Genomic DNA, 23,260 nt, shown 5'->3' on the forward strand with positions numbered 1-23,260 from the left:
ACTGAGCACTTACATCGGGGTTTCCATCTAAATCTCTGAGTGACGTGATGCATGAAAGCCCCCATGGATCCATTCACTATAATAAGGCAGCATAGTTACTCTGGACTCCTTCTGGCCTCTTTTCAGCGGTGTCCTTTTCAGAAGTGCATAAAACTGTGGCCGAACGCACTTTTATTAAATCCTAAAAAGATGGACACCGCTGGATCACAGGTCCTATGGCACCCACAGTGCCTCCATCTGCCTCATTATAGGGAATCGTCCGCCTGGAGTTCTGTCTAAATCACGTATTTCGGAGATTTACACAGAAACCCTGGTGTAAGCGCTCAGCGCAGCGCGAAGGATAAATGTGCGCCAAGCCTTACTGCGATCTTTGGAAGGCAGAATGAAAAAATCAACAGCATGTGAAGAATTGGCTTTATTTATTTTTTATGCCGTTCTTCATGTGGTATAAGTGATTAGGCGACTTTATTCTTCAGGTCTTTGCGATTACAGCGATGCCAGATTTATATTGGGTTTTTATGTTTGGCTGCTGTCACACTCTAAAAAACTCTTTTCATTGTGAAAACTAGTTTTTGCGTCACCATATTTTGAGAGCTATATTTTTTCCATATTTTGGCCCACAGAGTCATGTCATGGCTTTTTTTTTTGCGGGACGAGCTGATGTTTTTATTGGTACCATTTTCGGACACATGACATTTTTAAAAGCTTTCTATTCCGCAAATCCTTGGGTACAATTTCAAGATACCTGAAGGTGCCTCGTTCATCTGTACAAACAATTATGCGTAAGTACAAACAAAGATGGGAATGTCCAGCCATCATACCGCTCAGGAAGGAGATGGGTTCTGTGTCCCAGAGATGAACGTGTTTTGGTCTGACATGTGCATATCAACCCAAGGACAAAAGCAAAAGACCTTGTGAAGAGGATGGTGGAAGCAGGTAAGATTGTGTCAATATCCACAGTGAAACGAGTACTGTATCAACATAGGCTGAAAGGCCACTCTGCCAGGAAGAAGCCATTACTCCAAATAAAACATAAAAAAGCCAGATTAATTTTTGCAAATGCACACAGGAAAAAAGACCTTAATTTTTGGAGACATGTCTTGTGGTCTGGTGAAACTAAAATTGAACTTTTTAGGCACAATGACCATCGTTACGTTTGGAGGAGGTTGGAAGCCTAAGAACACCATCCCAACTGTGAAACATGGGGGTGACAGCATCATGTTGTGGGGTTGTTTTGCTGCAGGAGAGACTGGTGCCCTTCACAAAATAGATGGCATCATGAGAAAAGAAGATTATGTGGCAATACTGAAGGAACATCTCAAGACATCAGCCAGAAAGTTAAAGCTTGTGCGGAAATGGGTCTTCCAAATGGACAGTGACACGAAGCATCCTGCCAAAATGGTAACAAAGTGGCTTCAGGATAACATAGTCAATGTTATAGAGTGGCCATCACAAAGCCCTGATCTCAGTCCTATTGAAAATTTATGGGCGAAGCTGAAAAGGCCGGAGCGAGCAAGGCGACCTACAGATCTGGATCAGTTACACCAGTTTTGTCTGGAGGAATTGGCCCAAATTCAGACCAACTATTGTGAGAAGCTTGGGGAAGGAGATCCCAAACGTTTGACCCAAGTCATTCAGTTTAAGGGCAATGTTATCAAATATGGATGGAAACTTTTGACTTTGCAGTAAGCAATAACAATGCCTTAAAACATTCTCTTTCTCATTATTATGGCATTTGGAAAATATTAATAATTATGGTAATCCTAATTGACCTAAAATGGGAAAGGTTTATTCTGATTTCATGTCAGATATTGAGAAAAACATGCAGATGTTTCTTTATATATAGTGGATGGAAACTTCTGGTTTCAACTGTATATTCCCTTACTTCTACAAAAAGACAAAATAGAATGAGTAATGGCGGCCATATTGGTTGTCACCAAGGTGGCGGCTATACCGGTTGTCACCAAGATGGCGGCCATATTGGTTGTCACCCAAGTGGTGGCCATACTGGTTGTAAACTAGACACAGAATGACTTTTTGTTTTATCTTTGGCTCTGAATGAGCGTGAGGCACAAGATGTAATTAATACGTAACATATCTATAAACCTCAGGGATGCAATAAACATATCAAAATAGATTCTAATACAGTTCAAAAAGAGAAAACTATAACTTTCAGCCTCCAGAACAGGTGATGAGCCGCCATCCTATATATGTATATCACATATATATACACGTCACATTGACTGTTACTCTGCGCATTACGGTTCTTATACATCTGTAAGGAATTCTCCAGGTGGTGCTGATGCCGGCTGCGCTGCTGTCAGGACAGATGCCATCCATTATCACAAACACGGTGGGTGCCCAAGTCCTCTAGGTCAAGACCTGGGATTTTACCGTTTTCCATTTTTGCTTCACTTTTCAGGTTTATCCTATAAGAGGAAAACATTTAAAGGGTTATTGCCATCGTCATAGGTGGTTATTGTCGGACAGTTCTAAATTGCTGATAAGGACAAGCAATTTACTGCTTAGTAAAAAATTTTCAGCTGATCTGGAGATATTAACATTTTTTTTTTCATTACAGCTCGTTGCCTTGGAGACCGACCACCGCTGCTAGACAGCAGAACACGCGCAGTGCTTACAAGCTCTTTTCTATCGAGCTTGTAAGCACTTGTTTGAAGCCGAACGGAATCACTTGAATAGGTTCAGGTCATGTGAAAAAAAAAATATGGGAAATGTATGGCAGATTAAAAAAAAAAGTCAACTTTAGCATTTTAAATTTTTTTTTCATATATTTTTTCTCTTTTGATGGTAAAAGAAAATGTAGTAAAAAAAATAATTTGGTTTGTGTCACTATTCTCTGAGACCCATGACTTGTTTTGTATTTCCGTGATGGAGCTGGGACAGGGCTTGTTTTTGTTGGGGAAGTGCAGCGACTGGAAATAGCAATTCTTTTTTTATTTTTTGTCATTTAACCTCTGGTGTAAATAATTGTATATTTTGAATGTTCAGACTTTTTCAGCCACTTTTATTATACTAAATATGTTTATTTATTTATTTTTTATTTCTATTTTTTTTTTAACTGGGAAAAAGGAAAGCAATTTAAACTTTTATATTTATAAAATATTTTCTAAACATTTTAGGAGCACCAGGATGGTAGCGGCAGGGACGGTCAGTACATTTTAATCTCCCGCTAAGATGATCTTTCCATTTTTTGGGTGATGTTACGTAATTTGTCTCCACCAGGGGGCACAGTACACAGCGCCCGTTAACCACTTACATCCCCATTGGACTTGTTTTGCTCGTTGGCCTCCAGTCCGGTCTGGTCTCCTGGATCTCCGCTCTTCTCTATGTTGAGCGTCTCCTCTCTTATATCCGCCGTCTCTGTCTCGCTTGTGCATGATTTTTCCTCTTCTCTATCCGATTTATCCCCCGTCTCACTCTGTTTTTCCTCCGTTACCTCCCCCTGTTTGGCAGAGTCTTCCCGGTTACTTTTTTGGTTCTCTGACGCCTTCTCCGCAGACTCAGTTGGTGATTTCTCCGTCGCTGGCGACGCTTCTGCTTCTTCCTTGTCCTTCACAAAAATGTCACCCTCGTCCGATTTATCGCCATTCTGTTTGGCGGTTTCGTTGCTCGTTTCAATGTCAAAGTCCATATCAGATTGGGATTTTCTGAACCTTCGGCTGGGAGGTCTCCGCTTTAAGGAGCCTCTTGTGCGGACCTAGAGATAAGACAATCAGATTATTATACATTGACCTGACTATATTACTGCCTGCTCAGCTTGTGGTGGGCTTGTGCTAATCCCACTATTCAATCAGAACAAGCAGAGCTGCAGTGTAAACCATGGGGGAGTGACAGAGCAGGTGAATTAGTATTTACCCTTCAACGATCAGCAGATCAACAAATGTAGGAAAGTCTCATCTGCAAACCTCAGACTGACAGAAAAGCGGTAAAAAAAAAGTTGTTATATGTTTTGCAGCCCCAACACAGCAAAAACGTGCTCTCTCTAACCCCAGCTTTTTACCAGGGGTAGATGATGACTACGGCTGTGAGATCACAGCCAGCACTAGAGTCACAAGATGTAAAAGGTGGCAAAAAATATATACTGGTAAAAAGGTAAAAGAAAATGTTGAGGGATTCTCTGTTTTGCACTAAGAATTTTTTTTCTGCATTAAAATGGGCATTGTGCACATAACTATCTCCATACATTATATAAATAAATAATGCTGCCATACTGTGCACATAACTATCTCCATACACTATATAAATAAATAATGCTGCCATACTGTGCACATAACTATCTCCATACACTATATATAAATATATATAAATAATGCTGCCATACTGTGCACATAACTATCTCCATACACTATATAAATAAATAATGCTGCCATACTGTGCACATAACTATCTCCATACACTATATATAAATATATATAAATAATGCTGCCATACTGTGCACATAACTATCTCCATACACTATATAAATAAATAATGCTGCCATACTGTGCACATAACTATCTCCATACACTATATATAAATATATATAAATAATGCTGCCATACTGTGCACATAACTATCTCCATACACTATATATATATATATATATATATATATATAAATAATGCTGCCATACTGTGCACATAACTATCTCCATACACTATATATATATATAAATAATACTGCCATACTGTGCACATAACTATCTCCATACACTATATATATATAAATATATATAAATAATGCTGCCATACTGTGCACATAACTATCTCCATACACTATATATATATATATAAATAATGCTGCCATACTGTTCACATAACTATCTCCATACACTATATATATATATATATATATATAAATAATGCTGCCATACTGTGCACATAACTATCTCCATACACTATATATATATATATATATATATATATATATAAATATGAGGAAATTGGGTTCCAGCAAGAGGATGAAAATTCACCAGATTTGTAAAAACTTCTTCTTTATTAATCCATTATGTCATTAAAAGTAAGAGGAACTCCAATCAATTAGTAGCATTCCAGCTAGGGACTACATGTTTCAGCACTATGTGCCTTCTTCACGGTCCTATTTGAACTGAGCTCCAACACTAGCAATATATCCTCCTTTGTGGAACATATTCAAATGACCCTTAATTAAAAACAGTGGAACAAACCAATTAAAAACATCTGAGTAGATGGTTGAAACTCAGTTCAAAAATGTTGCCAGAAAAATACCTATATTGAACATGTTTTATACATAGACAAATAATATAAACATTTAGTAATGAATCAACAATAATATGGAATAACTGCCACAAAAAGCAACAATATAAAAACATATATGAAAAGATGCATCAAGAGGAACTCCTTTATGGTGAGCTGGCTATATGTTTTTCACATTGTTTGAATGAATATATATATATATATATATCTAATATATAAAGCTCAAAGTGTGTATGTATGTGTGTGTGTGTGTGTGTGTGTGTGTATGTCCGGGATAGGCATCCGCACCGTCGCAGCTACAGCCACAAAATTTGGCACAGTCACACGTCTGGACCCTGAGAGCGTCCTAGGCTATGTTGTGAGGCGAAATTTTAACCCCGCGCGTTCCAATTCACCAAACAATTTTGCCCCCGTCTACATACTGGGGGAAAAAGTGTGTGCGCGTCAAGCCCCGCCCCTCATTGTGATGTCACAATGCCCCTATTTGCATACTGGGAAAACAGTGTGTGCGTATCAAGCCCCGCCCCTCATTATGATGTCACAATGGTTGCCATGGCGACGCTGATGTCATCATAGGTTGCAAGCCCCGCCCCTCATTATGATGTCATAATGGTTGACTATGAGATGGAGGATGTGTGATGAGTATATGGGATGGAGAATATGTATGATGGGTATATGGGAACGGGACTATGGGATGGAGGATGTGTGATGGGTATATGGGCACTGGACTATGGGATGGAGGATATGTATGACAGGTATATGGGCACGGGACTATGGGATGGAGGATGTATGATGGGTATATGGGCACGGGACTATGGGATGGAGGATGTGTGATGGGTATATGGGCACGGGACTATGGGATGAAGGATGTGTGATGGGTATATGGGCACGGGACTATGGGATGGCGGATATGTATATGGGCACGGGACTATGGGATGGAGGATGTGTGATGGGTATATGGGCAATCGACTATGGGATGGCGAATATGTATGATGGGTATATGGGCACTGGACTATGGGATGGCGAATATGTATGATGGGTATATGGGCACTGGACTATGGGATGGCGAATATGTATGATGGGTATATGGGCACTGGACTATGGGATGGAGGATGTGTGATGGGTATATGGGCACTCGACTATGGGATGGAGGATGTGTGATGGGTATATGGGCACGGGCCTATGGGATCGTGGATATATATGATGGGTATATGGGCACGGGACTATGGGATGGAGGATAATTATAATTTGCTATAACTAACCACAGTTAGTTACTATGCCCGGGCAGCGCCGGGCTCTTCAGCTAGTATATATATATATATATATATATATATATATATAATGCTGCCATACTGTGCACATAACTATCTCCATACACTATATATATATATATATATAATGCTGCCATACTGTGCACATTACCATTACCTGTACATGCCGTGCATATAAATAGTGCTGCCATACTGTGCACATAATTAGCTCCTCTATACACTATAAATAATTATGCTATACTGAGCCCATAGCTATATTTCTGTGTACAATATATAAATAATACTGCCATACTATAATAATATTTCCACCTTACACTATATATATATTTGTACGAGGGGAGCCTGAAAAGTTCGAGGCCCACCCATGAAATCTTTTCTGCATGGTCTTGTTTTGCAATACGATATGTTATTTAGTTAGTTGAATGGTCTCATGAGCAATCTGGATTTATTTTGATTTTTTTGTTTCCGTTACAGCATTTTAAAGTTGGGTCGCAAGGCTGAAATATGGAAATGGAGAAGTTGGCAAAGTTCACACATCGGCTGCTGCAATGGCTGCAATTCCACCATCCACCAAGCTACTTTTTCATCTGTGGGAATAGGTGATCGTCCGACGGAGCCAAATCAGGGGAATGGGGTGGGTGCTGAAGCAGTTGGAAACCACAGGAGTGAATTGCAGCAGCCGATGTGTGAACTTTGCCAACTTCTCCATTTCCATATTTCAGCCTTGCGACCCAACTTTAAAATGCTGTAACGGAAACAAAAAAAATCAAAATAAATCCAGATTGCTCATGAGACCATTCAACTAACTAAATAACATATCGTATTGCAAAACAAGACCATGCAGAAAAGATTTCATGGGTGGGCCTCGAAGTTTTCAGGCGCCCCTCGTACATATACACACTAGCGGCCAAAATTGTGGATACATTTCAAATTGTTGTCATTTTTTAAAGTTTTTAGCATGCAATCGTGCAAAGTGTTTATAACAATAATGCCACAAGTAGTCTAAAGTAGATTAGATAGATTAGAACACCTCTACGTAGAAAAAAGGTTACCATGATGCAAAATATCTCACTACTTCAATAAGAACAGCGGAATGGCCAAATAAAAAAAAAACATATATAATGCTGCCATACTGAGCAAATAACTAGTTCTTTCATACTCTCTATAAATAAATAACGCTGCCATACTATAAACATAATTATTTTCTACATACACTGTATATAAATAATCGAGCCATACTGGGCACATGACTAGTTCCCGTATACTATATACAGTATAATGCTGCCACACTGTGCACAGAATAATTTCTCTGTATATGATACTATATACATAATGCTGCCATCCAGGGCACGTAACTATTTCCTTTGCTTGTCAGTGACCTTGTCTTGCTCACACAGCTGCAGGTGTTGTTACAGTGTGTCAGGAGTCATCAGTCTGGAGTCCAGGACATGACTGTGGCCCATGTTTCTTGTGTTGCATAATCAGGATTAATGGGAGCAGGGAGAGTAAATATTTGAATCCTCAGCTTCCAAGTTACACACTCCACATTGTGAGAACCCTGGCGTTTGTATTGTCTGAATATTGAGCAATCCATAGTTGCATTATTTGTGAACACTCCATCTGTCCTTACCTTATTGTAGCTCTGGAGATGAGTGCCCTCTGGTGGTTGTTCAAAACTAACTGGTGATTCCTCTGTGCTGCTGGAATGTGGCTGGACACTGGGGCTGCTGGGTGTAGATGGAGGAGTGCCCCATGGGGAAGCCATGGTTTTTAATCCAGGGCTTTTTGGGGATGGTCCTGGGAGAAGCGATGCAGGAGCAAAAGCCAAATTAGCCTGGAAACAGAAAAAAGTTATAGACAGAAGATGCCCAGGTTATACCAGCTGTACATATACATTATAATTATATACAGGAGATGCCCAGGTTATACCAGCTGTACATATATAATTATATACAGGAGATGCCCAGGTTATACCAGCTGTACATATATAATTATATACAGAAGATGCCCAGGTTATACCAGCTGTCAGGGCCGGTTTTAGACAAAATGGGTCCCTGGGCAAAAGTTTAAGGTGGGGCCCCAAATGCTCACATATTGCACCATCACACAGAAACATTTCCGTTGTATTTACATGCGTTGAGTTCAGGATGCTAAAAGAGCGTGAGAGTATAATGCAGCCCCCTCAGTATAATGCAGCCCCCCTCAGTATAATGCAGCCCCCTCAGAATATACTGCAGACCCCTCAGTATAATGCAGCCCCCCTCAGTATAATGCAGCCCCCTCAGTATAATGCAGCCCCCTCAGAGTATACTGCAGACCCCTCAGAGAATAATGCACCCCCCTCAGAGTATACTGCACCCCCGTCAGAGTATACTGCAGACCCCTCAGAGAATAATGCACCCCCCTCAGAGTATACTGCAGACCCCTCACACACAGTATAATGTAGCCCCCTCAGAGTATACTGCAGCCCCCTCAGTATAATGCAGCCCCCCTCAGTATAATGCAGCCCCCTCAGTATAATGCAGCCCCCTCAGAGTATACTGTAGACCCCTAAGAGTATACTGCAGACCCCTCACACACAGTATAATGTAGCCCCCTCAGAGTATACTGCAGCCCCCTCAGTATAATGCAGCCCCCCTCAGTATAATGCAGCCCCCCTCAGTATAATGCAGCCCCCTCAGAGTATACTGCAGACCCCTCACACACAGTATAATGCAGCCCCCTCAGAGTATACTGCACCCCCGTCAGAGTATACTGCAGACCCCTCAGAGAATAATGCACCCCCCTCAGAGTATACTGCAGACCCCTCACACACAGTATAATGTAGCCCCCTCAGAGTATACTGCAGCCCCCTCAGTATAATGCAGCCCCCCTCTGTATAATGCAGCCCCCTCAGTATAATGCAGCCCCCTCAGAGTATACTGCAGACCCCTCAGAGTATACTGCAGACCCCTCACACACAGTATAATGTAGCCCCCTCAGAGTATACTGCAGCCCCCTCAGTATAATGCAGCCCCCCTCAGTATAATGCAGCCCCCCTCAGTATAATGCAGCCCCCTCAGAGTATACTGCAGACCCCTCACACACAGTACAATGCAGCCCCCTCAGAGTATACTGCACCCCCGTCAGAGTATACTGCAGACCCCTCAGAGAAGTGGAAAGGAAGAACAAAGACAAAAGAATCTAATTAATAAAAATATTGGAGAAAGAGAAACCTATCACAAACTAAAATGTTTCTATACTAATGCACAAAGCATGGGCAACAAACAAGGAGAATTGGAACTACTAACACAGGAAAAGAAATATGATGTCATTGGAATCACTGAAACTTGGTGGGACGATACACATGATTGGAATACAAGGCTAGAAGGATACAACTTATTTGCAAGAAACAGACTTGATAAACGAGGAGGGGGTGTCGCATTGTATGTTAGAAACGCGTATATCTGCACAGAGATTGAAGCTTCAGAGACTGGGAGTTCTGTGGAAACTGTTTGGGTAAGAATACAAGGACAGAACAATGGAAAGGACACCATTGTAGGCATTTACTACAGGCCGCCTGTGCAAGCTGAAGATATGGATGAACTCTTTATGCATCAAATGGCCAAGTTCTCCAAAAAATATGACATAGTTGTCATGGGAGATTTCAACTATCCAGACATTTGTTGGGAATCTCTCTCAGGCAAAATTAACAGGTCAAGGAAATTCTTATCCTCTCTTGCTGACAACTTTATCTTCCAAAAGGTAAGGGAGAAAACAAGGGGAACTGCTACCTTGGATCTAATCCTTATAAACAGGGAGGAAATGGTTGAGGAGGTAAAAGTGGCTGGGACCCTAGGAGGTAGCGACCATGCTATTATAGAATTTTGGATAACTAGAGGAGGAAGACCTGTGAAGACTCAGACGTCAAGGTTAGATTTCAGAAAGGCAGATTTTAAGGGATTCAGAAAGAGAATTGGAGGGATCCAATGGCTGGATATCCTTAAAGACAAAAATGTCCAGGAAGGATAGGAAATCTTGAAAAATGAAATTCTCAAAGCACAATTGTTAACAATTCCGAAAAGAGGGAAGAATAGGAAGCATTTAGAGGCTGGACAGACATCTGTCTGGGATGATTCAGCGAATCCTGCTTTGAGCAGGGGGTTGGACCAGATGATCCAAGAGGTCCCTTCCAACTCTACGATTCTATGATTCTATAATACTGAAGTCCCACACGCACAGTATTATGTAGCCCTCCTCAAAGTATAATGAAGCCCCCCTCAGAGTATACTGCACCCCCCTCAGCATATACTGCAGCCACCTCAGAGAATAATGCAGCCCCCCTCAGAGTATACTGCAGCCCCCCATCAGTTTAATGTAGCCCTCCTCAGAATATAATGCAGCCCCACACCCACAGTATAATGCAGACGCAGACACACACACAGTATAGTGCAGCCACCCCACACACTGTATAATGCAACCCACACACACACAGTATGAGTATGATGCAGCCCCCACTCACAGTATACTGCAGCCCCCACACAGTGACACAGTATAATGCAGCCCCACACACACAGTATAATGCAGCCCTCCTCATAGAGTACAATGAAGCCCCCTTCACATACACACAGTATATTGCATCCCCCAACAACACAGTATAATGCAGTCCCCCCACACACATCATAGTGCAGGCCCCCCTCTAACTCACGGGCCACATAGCGGCCGCGTGATGTGCCGCTATTAGTGGCACACCACTGGCTGGGGGCCCGTGGTGAAGCGGGGGTCCTATGCAGCTGCCTGGTCTGCTTGCCCACAACGCCGACCCTGACAGCTGTACATATATACAGTAATTACATACAGGAGATGCCCAGGTTATACCAGCTGTACATATATAATTATATACAGGAGACGCCCAGGTTATACCAGCTGTACATATATAATTATATACAGGAGATACCCAGGTTATACCAGCTGTACATATATAATTATATACAGGAGAAGCCCAGGTTATACCAGCTGTACATATATAATTATATACAGGAGATGCCCAGGTTATACCAGCTGTACATATATAATTATATACAGGAGATGCCCGGGTTATACCAGCTGTACATATATAATTATATACAGGAGATAACCAGGTTATACCAGCTGTACATATATAATTATATACAGGAGATGCCCAGATTATACCAGCTGTACATATATAATTATATACAGGAGATGCCCAGTTTATACCAGCTGTACATATATAATTATATACAGGAGATGCCCAGGTTATACCAGCTGTACATATATAATTATATACAGGAGATGCCCGGGTTATACCAGCTGTACATATATAATTATATACAGGAGATGCCCGGGTTATACCAGCTGTACATATATAATTATATACAGGAGATACCCGGGTTATACCAGCTGTACATATATAATTATATACAGGAGATGCCCAGGTTATACCAGCTGTACATATATAATTATATACAGGAGATGCCCAGGTTATACCAGCTGTACATATATAATTATATACAGGAGATGCCCGGGTTATACCAGCTGTACATATATAATTATATACAGGAGATGCCCAGGTTATACCAGCTGTACATATATAATTATATAGAGGAGATGCCCGGGTTATACCAGCTGTACATATATAATTATATACAGGAGATACCCGGGTTATACCAGCTGTACATATATAATTATATACAGGAGATGCCCAGGTTATACCAGCTGTACATATATAATTATATACAGGAGATACCCAGGTTATACCAGCTGTACATATATAATTATATACAGGATATGCCCAGATTATACCAGATGTACATATATAATTATATACAGGAGATGACCAGGTTATACCAGCTGTACATATATAATTATATACAGGAGATGCCCGGGTTATACCAGCTGTACATATATAATTATATACAGGAGATACCCGGGTTATACCAGCTGTACATTTATAATTATATACAGGAGAGGCCCAGGTTATACCAGCTGTACATATATAATTATATACAGGAGATGCCCAGGTTATACCGCTGTACATATATAATTATATACAGGAGATGCCCAGGTTATACCAGCTGTACATATATAATTATATACAGGAGATACCCGGGTTATATCAGCTGTACATATATAATTATATACAGGAGATGCCCAGGTTATACCAGCTGTACATATATAATTATATACAGGAGATACCCAGGTTATACCAGCTGTACATATATAATTATATACAGGAGATGCCCAGGTTATACCAGCTGTACATATATAATTATATACAGGAGATGCCCAGGTTATACCAGCTGTACATATATAATTATATACAGGAGATGCCCAGGTTATACCAGCTGTACATATATAATTATATACAGGAGATGCCCAGGTTATACCAGCTGTACATATATAATTATATACAGGAGATACCCAGGTTATACCAGCTGTACATATATAATTATATACAGGAGATGCCCAGGTTATACCGGCTGTACATATATAATTATACACAGGAGATGCCCAGGTTATAGCATCTATACATATATCATTATATACAGGAGATGCCCAGGTTATACCGACTGTACATATATAATTATATACAGGAGATACCCAGGTTATACCAGCTGTACATATATAATTATATACAGGAGATCCCCAGGTTATACCAGCTGTACATATATAATTATATACAGGATAATCCCCAGGTTATACCAGCTGTACATAGAGAATTATATACTATACAGGAGCTGCCCAGGTTATAGCAGCATTGTATACAGTATGTAATTTATCTGCTATACATAATTAATCACTGCATATTTTAGGCTATAATCTCACCTGAAGTTTCTCAATGAGGGGGGAGCTCTTCACTTTGATCTTAGGCACTTGTGACTGTGGGGGAGATAATTTCTACAAAATAATCAGGAGCAGAAGAAAACCCACAAAATTAATGATTTCAAAGCAATTGTTGAATTGTCTGGAGGCCTGCTAAGGCTGGTTTCACACTAGCGTTTGATCGCGCAGCGCATCGTGCGCTATCGAGCGCACGCGCAATGTTCCCCTATCCTTAACATGGTGGTCGCAGGCTCTTGCGAATGTACGCGCTCATCAGCGTGCGCTGCGCATTTTACAGGTGTGTGCCCAGACGCGCCGTACGCTACATGTTGCATTTTTTGTTCCGCCTACATCGTTAAAAGAAAAAATCGCACGCGCACATGTGCGCCCAAAAATAGCATTACAGTCTATGGGGTCACTGACGAGCGCTTGGCAGTGCGCACGTCAGCGCCTTGTGCGCGCACGCGATTTGAGTAAACAATGTCTAGACTGTCAGCACCGCTCCCCGTTCCGCCGCTCCCGCTGCCTTACTCACCACCTCCGCTTCCGGTCCGACTTGCTCCTCTGACGCGTCCTGGATGCGCGCCCCCGCTCTCCTCGCTTTCCGGCGGCCGGCGTCCCGACGCTCTCCTCCACTTCCCTCGGCCGTGCACACTATGCCTCTGCGCACGCGCCGGGGGGGTTCACCCGCGCGCCTCTGCCATCAGCTACCCGCCTGGCGTGACCTGACCCGGACCAGCCTCCTGACCTATCAGAGCTCACCACCAGGTATTTCAGGCCGCCCTCCCTCAGTGGAGGCGCCTGACTATTGAGTTACCTCTCTTATGTCTAGGCCGCGCTCTCTGCTAGTTTCCTGCAAGCTTGCGCGCTGGTTAACCCCTTGTGTCTTGTATCCCTTCTGCCTGATAATCCCTGTGTCTCCCGCCTGTGTCTCCTGTGTTCCCTCTGAGACTCCTGCCTGTGCCTCCTGGTAACCTCTGTGTCTCCTTCCCTTTTTAGTTTGCCTCTACCTGGTTCCCGCCACCCTCTTCCGTCCTTCTCCCTCAGCTTCTGGACCCTGGTCTCCCTTGTCTCTCTCCGGATCTTCCTCTGCTCCTCATCACCTGCTCACTCTCCTGAGCCGACCCCTGGTCCTGGCTGCCGTGGCGCTTGAACTTCCTGAGTCTGTTCCCTAACGGTCCCCGTATAGGGGTTGGTCCACTTGGTGCGCTCGCTCGGGGAGGGCTCGGCGTCACGGCCCAGAGGGTCCACTCTCGCCACCGTCATCTGCAGCGTAACAGTATAGTCAGGCCATGGACCCCGCCGGGGCCGCTGCCCAAAAGGAGTTGGTTTTCCTAAGGGAGAACCAGACCCGTATTATGTCTTTTATGAAGACCATGGATTCCCGCTTGTCGGCCTTTCAGGCCGCTGACCCTGGTAACGCTTCCCAACTGGCCAGCCTCCAGCAGGAACTGGTTCAACAACGGGACACCCAGTCCCATATTCTTTCATATATGGCTTCGGTCGACGATCGGCTGCTTTCCCTTCAGTCGGCCGCCGGACGCGAATCGTCCCGCAGCTCTGATCCTGGACCCTCCCCGCCTCCCAGGCTTGGTAGACCGCCTCGGTATGGCGGCGACCCGAAGTTGTGCAGAGGCTTCTTAAATCAGTGCAGGTTGCACTTCGAACTTCTGCCCCAACAGTACCCCACTGACCGGGCCAAGGTTGCCTTCATTGTCTCCCATTTGGAGGGAGAGGCACTCTTCTGGGTAAATCCCCTGTGGGAGCGGGACGATCCCGTAGTTTCCAGCCTCCAGACCTTCACTGACACTTTCCGTAAGGTCTTTGACGAGCCCGGACGGTTGGCTTCCGCCACCGAGTCTCTTTTTTGCCTCACCCAGGGCACTCTTACGGTCGGACAATACGCCATCCGGTTCCGTACCTTGGCCTCTGAGGTGGGGTGGAATAACGAGGCTTTGGTTGGGGCCTTCTGGCGTGGTCTCTCTGGCAAAATTAAAGATGAGCTGGCAGGGCGAGATACCCCGACCACCTTGGAAGATCTAATTTCCTTGGCCACACGAATTGACCTCCGGTTCCAGGAATGCGCTAGGGAGACTGCTAGGGATAGGAGACCGCTTAGACCATCTGCTTCTTTTCACAGGCCGTCCAGCCCACGTCCTCCTGGGGCATCCTCCAGTCCGGCGCCAGAGCCGATGCAGGTGGATCGGGTCAAGTTGGCAGAACAGCGCCGTAAGGAGAGACTGATGGAGGGTTTGTGCCTGTATTGTGGCAGCGCGTCTCACTTCCTACGCTCCTGTCCTGAGAGACCGGGAAACTCCTCCACCTAGGGCAGGTAAGAGAGGCCGATCTAGGTGTGTCTCACTCCTCTCATCCCCTTACCCTTTCGATTCAGCTGGTTTTGGGCCAGAGACGTGGTTCGGAGGTGGCCTATGTGGACTCGGGCGCGGCAGGGAATTTCATTAGGTTGAAGGAGGTGAAGAAGTACCAGATTCCCGTGGTTTCCCTGAAGACTCCACGTGTCATCGCCTCAGTAGATGGAAGACCCCTACGAGAATCTGTGTCCCTGGTTACGGAGGAGGTGTGCGTGCAAATCGGGGCCTTGCACCAGGAGTGGATCGCTTTCTACGTTCTTCCCAACCTTTCCCATGCTGTGCTGCTAGGTCTTCCATGGCTTAGGACACATGAACCTGTCTTGGACTGGCGTTCCGGTGAGGTCCTCCGCTGGGGGCATCCCTGCCAAGAGAGGTGCCTGGGGTCTGTCCGCCCGGCCAATCCCCCTCCAGTCTTCTCGGGTCCTGAGGCTCTACCAGCCGCATACTGGGCATTCTCCGACGTGTTCGATAAGAAGGAGGCAGAGGTCCTTCCCCCGCATCGCCCGTATGACTGCCCTATTGACCTGCGGCCCGGGACCACCCCACCTCGAGGGCGAATTTACCCCTTGTCTCCAGCAGAGACTACGGCCATGTCCGAGTATATTCGTGAGAATTTAGCTTGAGGTTTCATACGGAAGTCTTCCTCCCCGGCCGGAGCCGGGTTTTTCTTTGTAAAAAAGAAAGACGGTTCTCTTCGTCCTTGTATTGATTTCCGGGGTCTGAACGACATTACTGTGAAGAATAAATATCCTTTGCCTCTCATTCCAGAACTCTTTGACCGGCTGCGGGGAGCCCGCATCTTCTCGAAGTTGGATCTACACGGAGCTTACAACCTCATCCGCATTCGCCCTGGTGACGAATGGAAGACCGCCTTTAACACCCGGGACGGGCATTACGAATACCTGGTTATGCCCTTCGGTCTCTGCAACGCTCCCGCGGTCTTTCAGGAGTTCGTCAATGATGATATCTTCCGAGATTTGTTATACTCCTGCGTGGTGGTGTATCTGGACGACATCCTTATTTTTTCCCCGGATCTGGCGTCCCATAGGAGGAGTGTTCGTCTGGTTCTACAACGTCTGCGGGAGAATCGCCTCTACGCGAAGCTTGAGAAGTGTCTCTTTGAGCGGTCTTCCTTGCCTTTCTTGGGCTACATTGTTTCTGATTCTGGGCTGGAGATGGACCCTGAGAAACTGTCGGCTATTCTGCAATGGCCCCGCCCAGTGGGGGTCAAGGCGATTCAGAGGTTCCTCGGCTTCGCCAACTATTATCGTCAATTTGTGCCACATTTTTCGTCCATCATCAAACCCATCTCCAGTCTCACTCGCAAGAGCGTCAACTCCTCGTCCTGGCCCCCGGAGGCTGAAGAGGCCTTTTCCTGTTTGAAGCAAGCCTTCGCGACTGCACCTGTCCTGCACCGACCCGAGGCGAATAAGCCATTCATCCTGGAGGTAGATGCCTCTTCCACCGGAGCAGGTGCAGTGCTCTCACAGAGGTCCCCGTCCGGCCGACTGATTACCTGCGGGTTCTTTTCAAAGGCCTTCTCACCGGCAGAGTGTAACTACGCCATCGGGGATCGCGAGCTGTTGGCCATAAAGTTGGCACTGGAGGAGTGGCGTTACCTTCTTGAAGGGTCGGTTTATCCGTTTACCATCTTTACCGACCACAAAAACCTTGCATATCTTCAGTCAGCCCAGAGACTTAACCCCCGGCAAGCCAGATGGTCTCTCTTTTTTGGACGGTTCGATTTTGAATTGCGTTTCCGTCCTGGGACAAAGAACCTCAAGGCGGACGCATTGTCCCGGTCTCTACAGTCTCCTGATCTGGTGGAGGAACCAACTCACATTATCGATCCCGCCAGGATCATCACTGTGGCTCCTGTGAGATTGATTACCCCTCCTCCCGGCAAGACCTACGTTCCTGACTCTGAAAGAAAAAAGGTACTGCATTGGGGACATTCCTCTAAAATTTCTGGACATGTCGGAGTCAAGAAGACGTTAGAGCTCATCGTTCGTTTTTATTGGTGGCCCTCACTCCGCCAGGATGTGACTGACTTCACGGCCTCCTGTCCCTCTTGCGCCAAGGTCAAGATTCCTAGGCGGCCACCCGCTGGTCTCCTGCTTCCTCTCCCGATTCCCTCGGTTCCATGGCAACATATAGCTTTGGATTTCATCACGGATCTGCCTAACTCTTCCGGATCTACGACTATCCTGGTGGCGGTCGACCGCTTCTCCAAGATGGCCCATTTTGTTCCTCTTCCGGCGCTGCCCTCCACTCCTGAGTTGGCGAAGATTTTTATCCAGCACATCTTCCGCCTCCACGGCTTCCCACGGCATATTGTTTCTGATCGAGGTGTACAGTTCACCTCTCGATTTTGGAGAGCCCTGTGTAAACTTCTGGAGGTAAAACTGGACTTTTCATCCGCGTACCATCCCCAGTCCAATGGTCAAGTTGAACGTGTCTATCAGGTGCTAGCGTCCTACTTACGGCAGTTCTCCAACGCTCATCAAGACAACTGGGTCCATCTACTCCCCTGGGCAGAATTCTCCCACAATAACCATCCCAGCAAGTCATCAGCCAAGTCTCCATTCTTCGTGGTCTTTGGCACGCACGCACTCTACCTATATCCGGTTCCTCCGGTGTGCCTGCAGCCGATTCCCTGACCCAAGAGTTCTCTAGGATCTGGACCGAGACTAAGGAGGCTCTCATGAGGTCTGGGGAGCGCATGAAGAGGCACGCTGACAAAAGACGCTTGGATGCTCCAACTTACCTCCCAGGTCAGCAAGTTTGGCTTTCGGCCAAGTACATTAGGCTAAAGCTCCCTTCTTACAAGCTGGGACCGCGCTACATTGGGCCTTTCAAGATTCTCAAACGTCTTAACAACGTGTCTTACAAACTGGAGTTGCCTGCGTCGCTTCGGGTCCCCAACTCCTTCCACGTCTCTCTCCTTAAACCAGTTGTCTTGAATCGGTTTCACCCGGCCCCGAACCTTTCTCCTCTTCCTGTCACGTCTGATGATGTCTTTGAAGTAAAAGACATTCTGGCCTTGAAAAAGGTTAGGGGTAAAACCTTTTTTCTGATCGATTGGAAGGGTTTTGGTCCCGAGGAGAGATCTTGGGAGCCGCAGGAGAACATCAATGCTCCACGCATTCTTAAGAGGTTTTTAGCCAGACGCAGTGGAGGGGAGGGTAAGAGAGGGGGTACTGTCAGCACCGCTCCCCGTTCCGCCGCTCCCGCTCCCGCTGCCATACTCACCACCTCCGCTTCCGGTCCGACTTGCTCCTCTGACTCGTCCTGGACGCGCGCCCCCGCTCTCCTCGCTTTCCGGCGGCCGGCATCCCGACGCTCTCCTCCACTTCCCTCGGCCGCGCGCACTATGCCTCTGCGCACGCGCTGGGGGGGTTCAGCCGCGCGCCTCTGCCGTCAGCTACCCGCCTGGCGTGACCTGACCCGGACCAGCCTCCTGACCTATCAGAGCTCACCACCAGGTATTTCAGGCCGCCCTCCCTCAGTGGAGGCGCCTGACTATTGAGTTACCTCTCTTATGTCTAGGCCGCGTTCTCTGCTAGTTTCCTGCAAGCTTGCGCGCTGCTTAACCCCTTGTGTCTTGTATCCCTTCTGCCTGATAATCCCTGTGTCTCCCGCCTGTGTCTCCTGTGTTCCCTCTGAGACTCCTGCCTGTGCCTCCTGGTAACCTCTGTGTCTCCTTCCCTTTTTAGTTTGCCTCTACCTGGTTCCCGCCACCCTCTTCCGTCCTTCTCCCTCAGCTTCTGGACCCTGGTCTCCCTTGTCTCTCTCCGGATCTTCCTCTGCTCCTCATCACCTGCTCACTCTCCTGAGCCGACCCCTGGTCCTGGCTGCCGTGGCGCTTGAACTTCCCGAGTCTGTTCCCTAACGGTCCCTGTATAGGGGTTGGTCCACTTGGTGCGCTCGCTCGGGGAGGGCTCGGCGTCACGGCCCAGAGGGTCCACTCTCGCCACCGTCATCTGCAGCGTAACATAGACACTTGTCTAAAACTCCCCCTAAACAAGCAATATTGTTTGGGAGGAGTGTAGATAAAAGAAGGTGTCTTCAGGGATAATTACTCTACAGACAGCCTTGCAGAGAGCAGACAAGAGCCTAGAAGAGTCTTCCAAGTGTGGATTCAAGCTTCAGGAGCCAAAATGTGAGTATTCTTGAACATAATGTCTGTGTGTCCTGTACAATTTTATAATGTACTAATGTATTTTTTGTTTTCATTTCAGTATGTCTTCTTCTGGATCACTGTATTTGCCATCTCGGCAAGAACTGGCCCAAGCTGATTGTGAGGTGAGGATGTTGCTGTCTTTGGGTAAGTATAGCTGCCTCTAGAAATGTCTTTTAATTTTCTCTTTCTTTACAGACATCGGACATGGGCAGTGAAGAAGAAGTACGGGAGCGGTCTGAGCGGGAGCGGTCTGAGTGGGAGCGGTCTGAGCGGGAGCGTTCTGAGCGGGAGGATTCCGAGCGGGAGGATTCTGAGTGGGAGCAGTCTGAGCGGGAGCAGTCTGAGCGGGAGCAGCGTAGTCAAGTCGTGGTGAGGAGACGCAATGTGAGTATATATTTTTTTTCTGCCTTTAGTTATCTTGCTTTTTCTCTGTTTCTTTTTGTATCTGTCAAAATTCAAAACATTATATTATTTTTTTCTAGGTTCCACAACGGGATGACGAAGAAGTAGTGTACATCGACAACGAGCACCTGATCTGCCTCGTTGAGGAGCGTCTCCCGTTGTGGGACAGCCGTAACCAGCAGTACGAAGACACAGTGGTGACCCGGCAGCTCTGGAATGAGGTGGCCGCAGCGATGATGGATGGCTGGGACAGCGCCTCTCCAAGTTCAAAAAGGGCGTTCAGTAAGTATAAAGATGTTCTGTGGTACTGCATTAATTTTTAGACCTGATGGTGCTGATGTTTTTTTGGCAAGATATATTCTTGCATTAAAAACACCAATGCCATGTGGATAACAGTTTTTTTTTTTTGTCTTCTGCTGTCATGATCCGGTTTTCACTCTTGATCCAGATGATACTGTTGTTTTCGCTGCTACATATATTCTAGCAGGAAACATAACAGTGTCCTCAGTATCAACAGTGACTGCATTGTGTCTAGAATTTTATTTGTGCTGCAGCATTGACTGTTTTCAAAGTTCTATCCGGTGTGTGCTGATAATTAAGTTGCCTTAAGTGCATTTTCTAAATGTTTTTTTTTTCCAACAATGAACAAAATCCGCACACGCTGGTGCTCGATGAAGGACCGCTTCAACACTGATGTTCGTGCTGAGGGACAGGTTCGGAGTGGTTCAGCGGCAAGGCGCCGAAGAAAGTACCGCTATTATCGTGAGTTGGCTTTCCTGAGACCGGTCCTTGCCAGCAGAGCTTTTTTTTATTTTGGTTTGTTATTGCTATGTGCTTTTCAAATCCACAGCTGATGCTTCTTTTTAATGCATGATACTAATGGTTTCCCTTTCTTTCCACAGCACTTGGAGCAGCACCCTGCAACCTGTCCCGGGAGCGGTTCTTCATCGATCAACCTCGGACGCGTCCCAGCCATCCGACAGCCAGGAAGCATCTTGCAGGTCAGCAACACAGACAGCTGGTGACCTGGTCCATCAGGTGTTCCCCTGTCCCAGGTCTCTGTCACTGGTTATGCGGGCACTACCCGCCAGCGGCAGAGGGCCTCGGACAGGCCTGTCATGCCGAGTTCATGCTCTTGAGAGATGCCTTTCAAGGCCAGCCTCAAGGTGCTGTCCGCCAGAATGGAAAGCGGTTTTTCCCTGATGGAACGTGGTTTTAACCACATGGAACAGCGCTTCCACTCTGTCGACCAGCGCCTTGACCGTCTGGAGGCCGACCTCAACAGACCGGCGCACCATTTTTTCAGTCAAATTGAACAGGGCATGGCGGAACACCTTAGTCCTGAGCAACAGCTGAGTGTGTTACAGGCCTACAACACTGCTGACTTGCAGGCTATGCAGCAGAAACGGTATGTTCAGCAGTCAGTGGTGTCATTTCCAACAGTTCCACCGCTGACTCGCTTTACCACACTACCGACTTCTGCTGCATACCACTGCACGGCCACCTGCATTCCCAGCGAAGCCGGACACCGCTACACCACCCCAAGTCCGAGTGCTGCTGGACACTCCTCCGCCACCACCATTATGGCAAGCGCTGCTCCTGTATGGAGCACCATCACCGCCACAACACCACCATCTTGGAGCCAAACCACCACAGAACCTGCTTTGGGCCACAGACACCACCAGTCAACACCAAAGGACCACCGCCAGCACTCCTCAGCAACAGAGCACTGCCAGCACTCCTCAGCAACAGAGCACCGCCAGCACTCTTCAGCAACAGAGCACCGCCAGCACTCTTCAGCAACAGAGCACCGCCAGCACTCTTCAGCAACAGAGCACCTCCAGCACTCTTCAGCAACAGAGCACCGCCAGCACTCTTCAGCAACAGAGCACCGCCAGCACTCTTCAGCAACAGAGCACCGCCAGCACTCTTCAGCAACAGAGCACCGCCAGCACTCTTCAGCAACAGAGCACCGCCAGCACTCTTCAGCAACAGAGCACCGCCAGCACTCTTCAGCAACAGAGCACCACCAGCACTCCTCAGCAAAAGAGCACCACCAGCACTCCTCAGCAAAAGAGCACCGCCAGCACTCCTCTTCAAAGGAGCACCGCCAGCACTCCTCATCAAAGGAGCACCGCCAGCACTCCTCATCAAAGGAGCACCGCCACCACTCCTCATCTTAAGATCACCGCCACCAATACTCCTCCTTGGAGTCCCCCAAGAACTTTGGCTGAGATCACAGACAGGCAGCCTCCTGCTCGGAGCACCAACCCAACTTTCTCCCCTTCTAGGAGCACCGCCACTGCCACTTCTACCGCCACCGCCACCACCAGCAAAGGGGTGATCCGCATTCCCTATTTTACGGGGCAACAACACAGTCCACCATCACCAGGCGGTCCACCAAAGTAAGGCGGTCACAGGCTGCAAGTCGGTCCGGGCAGGATATTCCGGCGCCAGAGAAAAAAAAAAAAAAACTTTGTTCGTCCATCCACCCTCTCCTCCTAATGTGTCTCAACCTGCCTCCATGTCCATTCCAGAGCTCCCTTCCCCCAGTACTTTCGTCGCCCCTTCTCCTAGAACCCCTTTCTCAACCTCCAGTCGTTCCTCGTCTCTCCACACACCCAAAGTCTCCCAATCTTCCCCCAAACGTCATTCCTAATAAAAAAGTTTATTTTATTTTTTGTTAGAAAATAAATGTGCAATTGTGCTTTAAACATATTTGGATTGGTTACTGTGTCAATCGCCGACTACACACACTGCGCCGTACACTTAGTGTTTTTGCCAGCAGATATCTCCATTACGAGACATGTTTCTTGTGTCAGTCTTGGAGATATGTGCTGTCAACGAAACAAATCTACATGACTTGTCTTTTTCACAGTAGTCTCTACATTCTTGTAATATTGCACAGACTGGATCCAGCAGGGCTCCCCAACTCCAGTCCTCAAGGTCCACCAGCAGATCATGTATGGAATCCTC

At 46.4% G+C, this 23,260-nt stretch overlaps 1 protein-coding gene across 2 annotated transcripts in view; it reads right to left on the reverse strand.

The window, feature by feature from the left end:
- Positions 1-396: 396 nt before the first annotated feature.
- The window catches only part of RCSD1 (RCSD domain containing 1), a 109,364-nt gene continuing 86,500 nt past the window's right edge, over positions 397-23,260 (reverse strand). The window contains exons 4-7 of one of the 2 annotated variants that reach the window (XM_073577112.1): positions 13,331-13,384; positions 8,136-8,339; positions 3,278-3,718; positions 397-2,429 (exon numbers count right to left, since the gene is read on the reverse strand). In XM_073577112.1, the coding sequence (XP_073433213.1) occupies positions 2,412-2,429; positions 3,278-3,718; positions 8,136-8,339; positions 13,331-13,384 (717 nt within the window). In that variant the 3' untranslated portion in view covers positions 397-2,411. Of the gene's footprint in view, positions 2,430-3,277; positions 3,719-8,135; positions 8,340-13,330; positions 13,403-23,260 lie in introns of both variants that reach the window. The other variant, XM_073577111.1, reaches the window with a different exon arrangement.

The sequence above is a fragment of the Dendrobates tinctorius genome, unplaced genomic scaffold (assembly GCF_039654945.1).
Source record: "Dendrobates tinctorius isolate UK_male_01 unplaced genomic scaffold, ASM3965494v1 ptg000054l, whole genome shotgun sequence".
Lineage (NCBI taxonomy): Eukaryota > Metazoa > Chordata > Amphibia > Anura > Dendrobatidae > Dendrobates > Dendrobates tinctorius.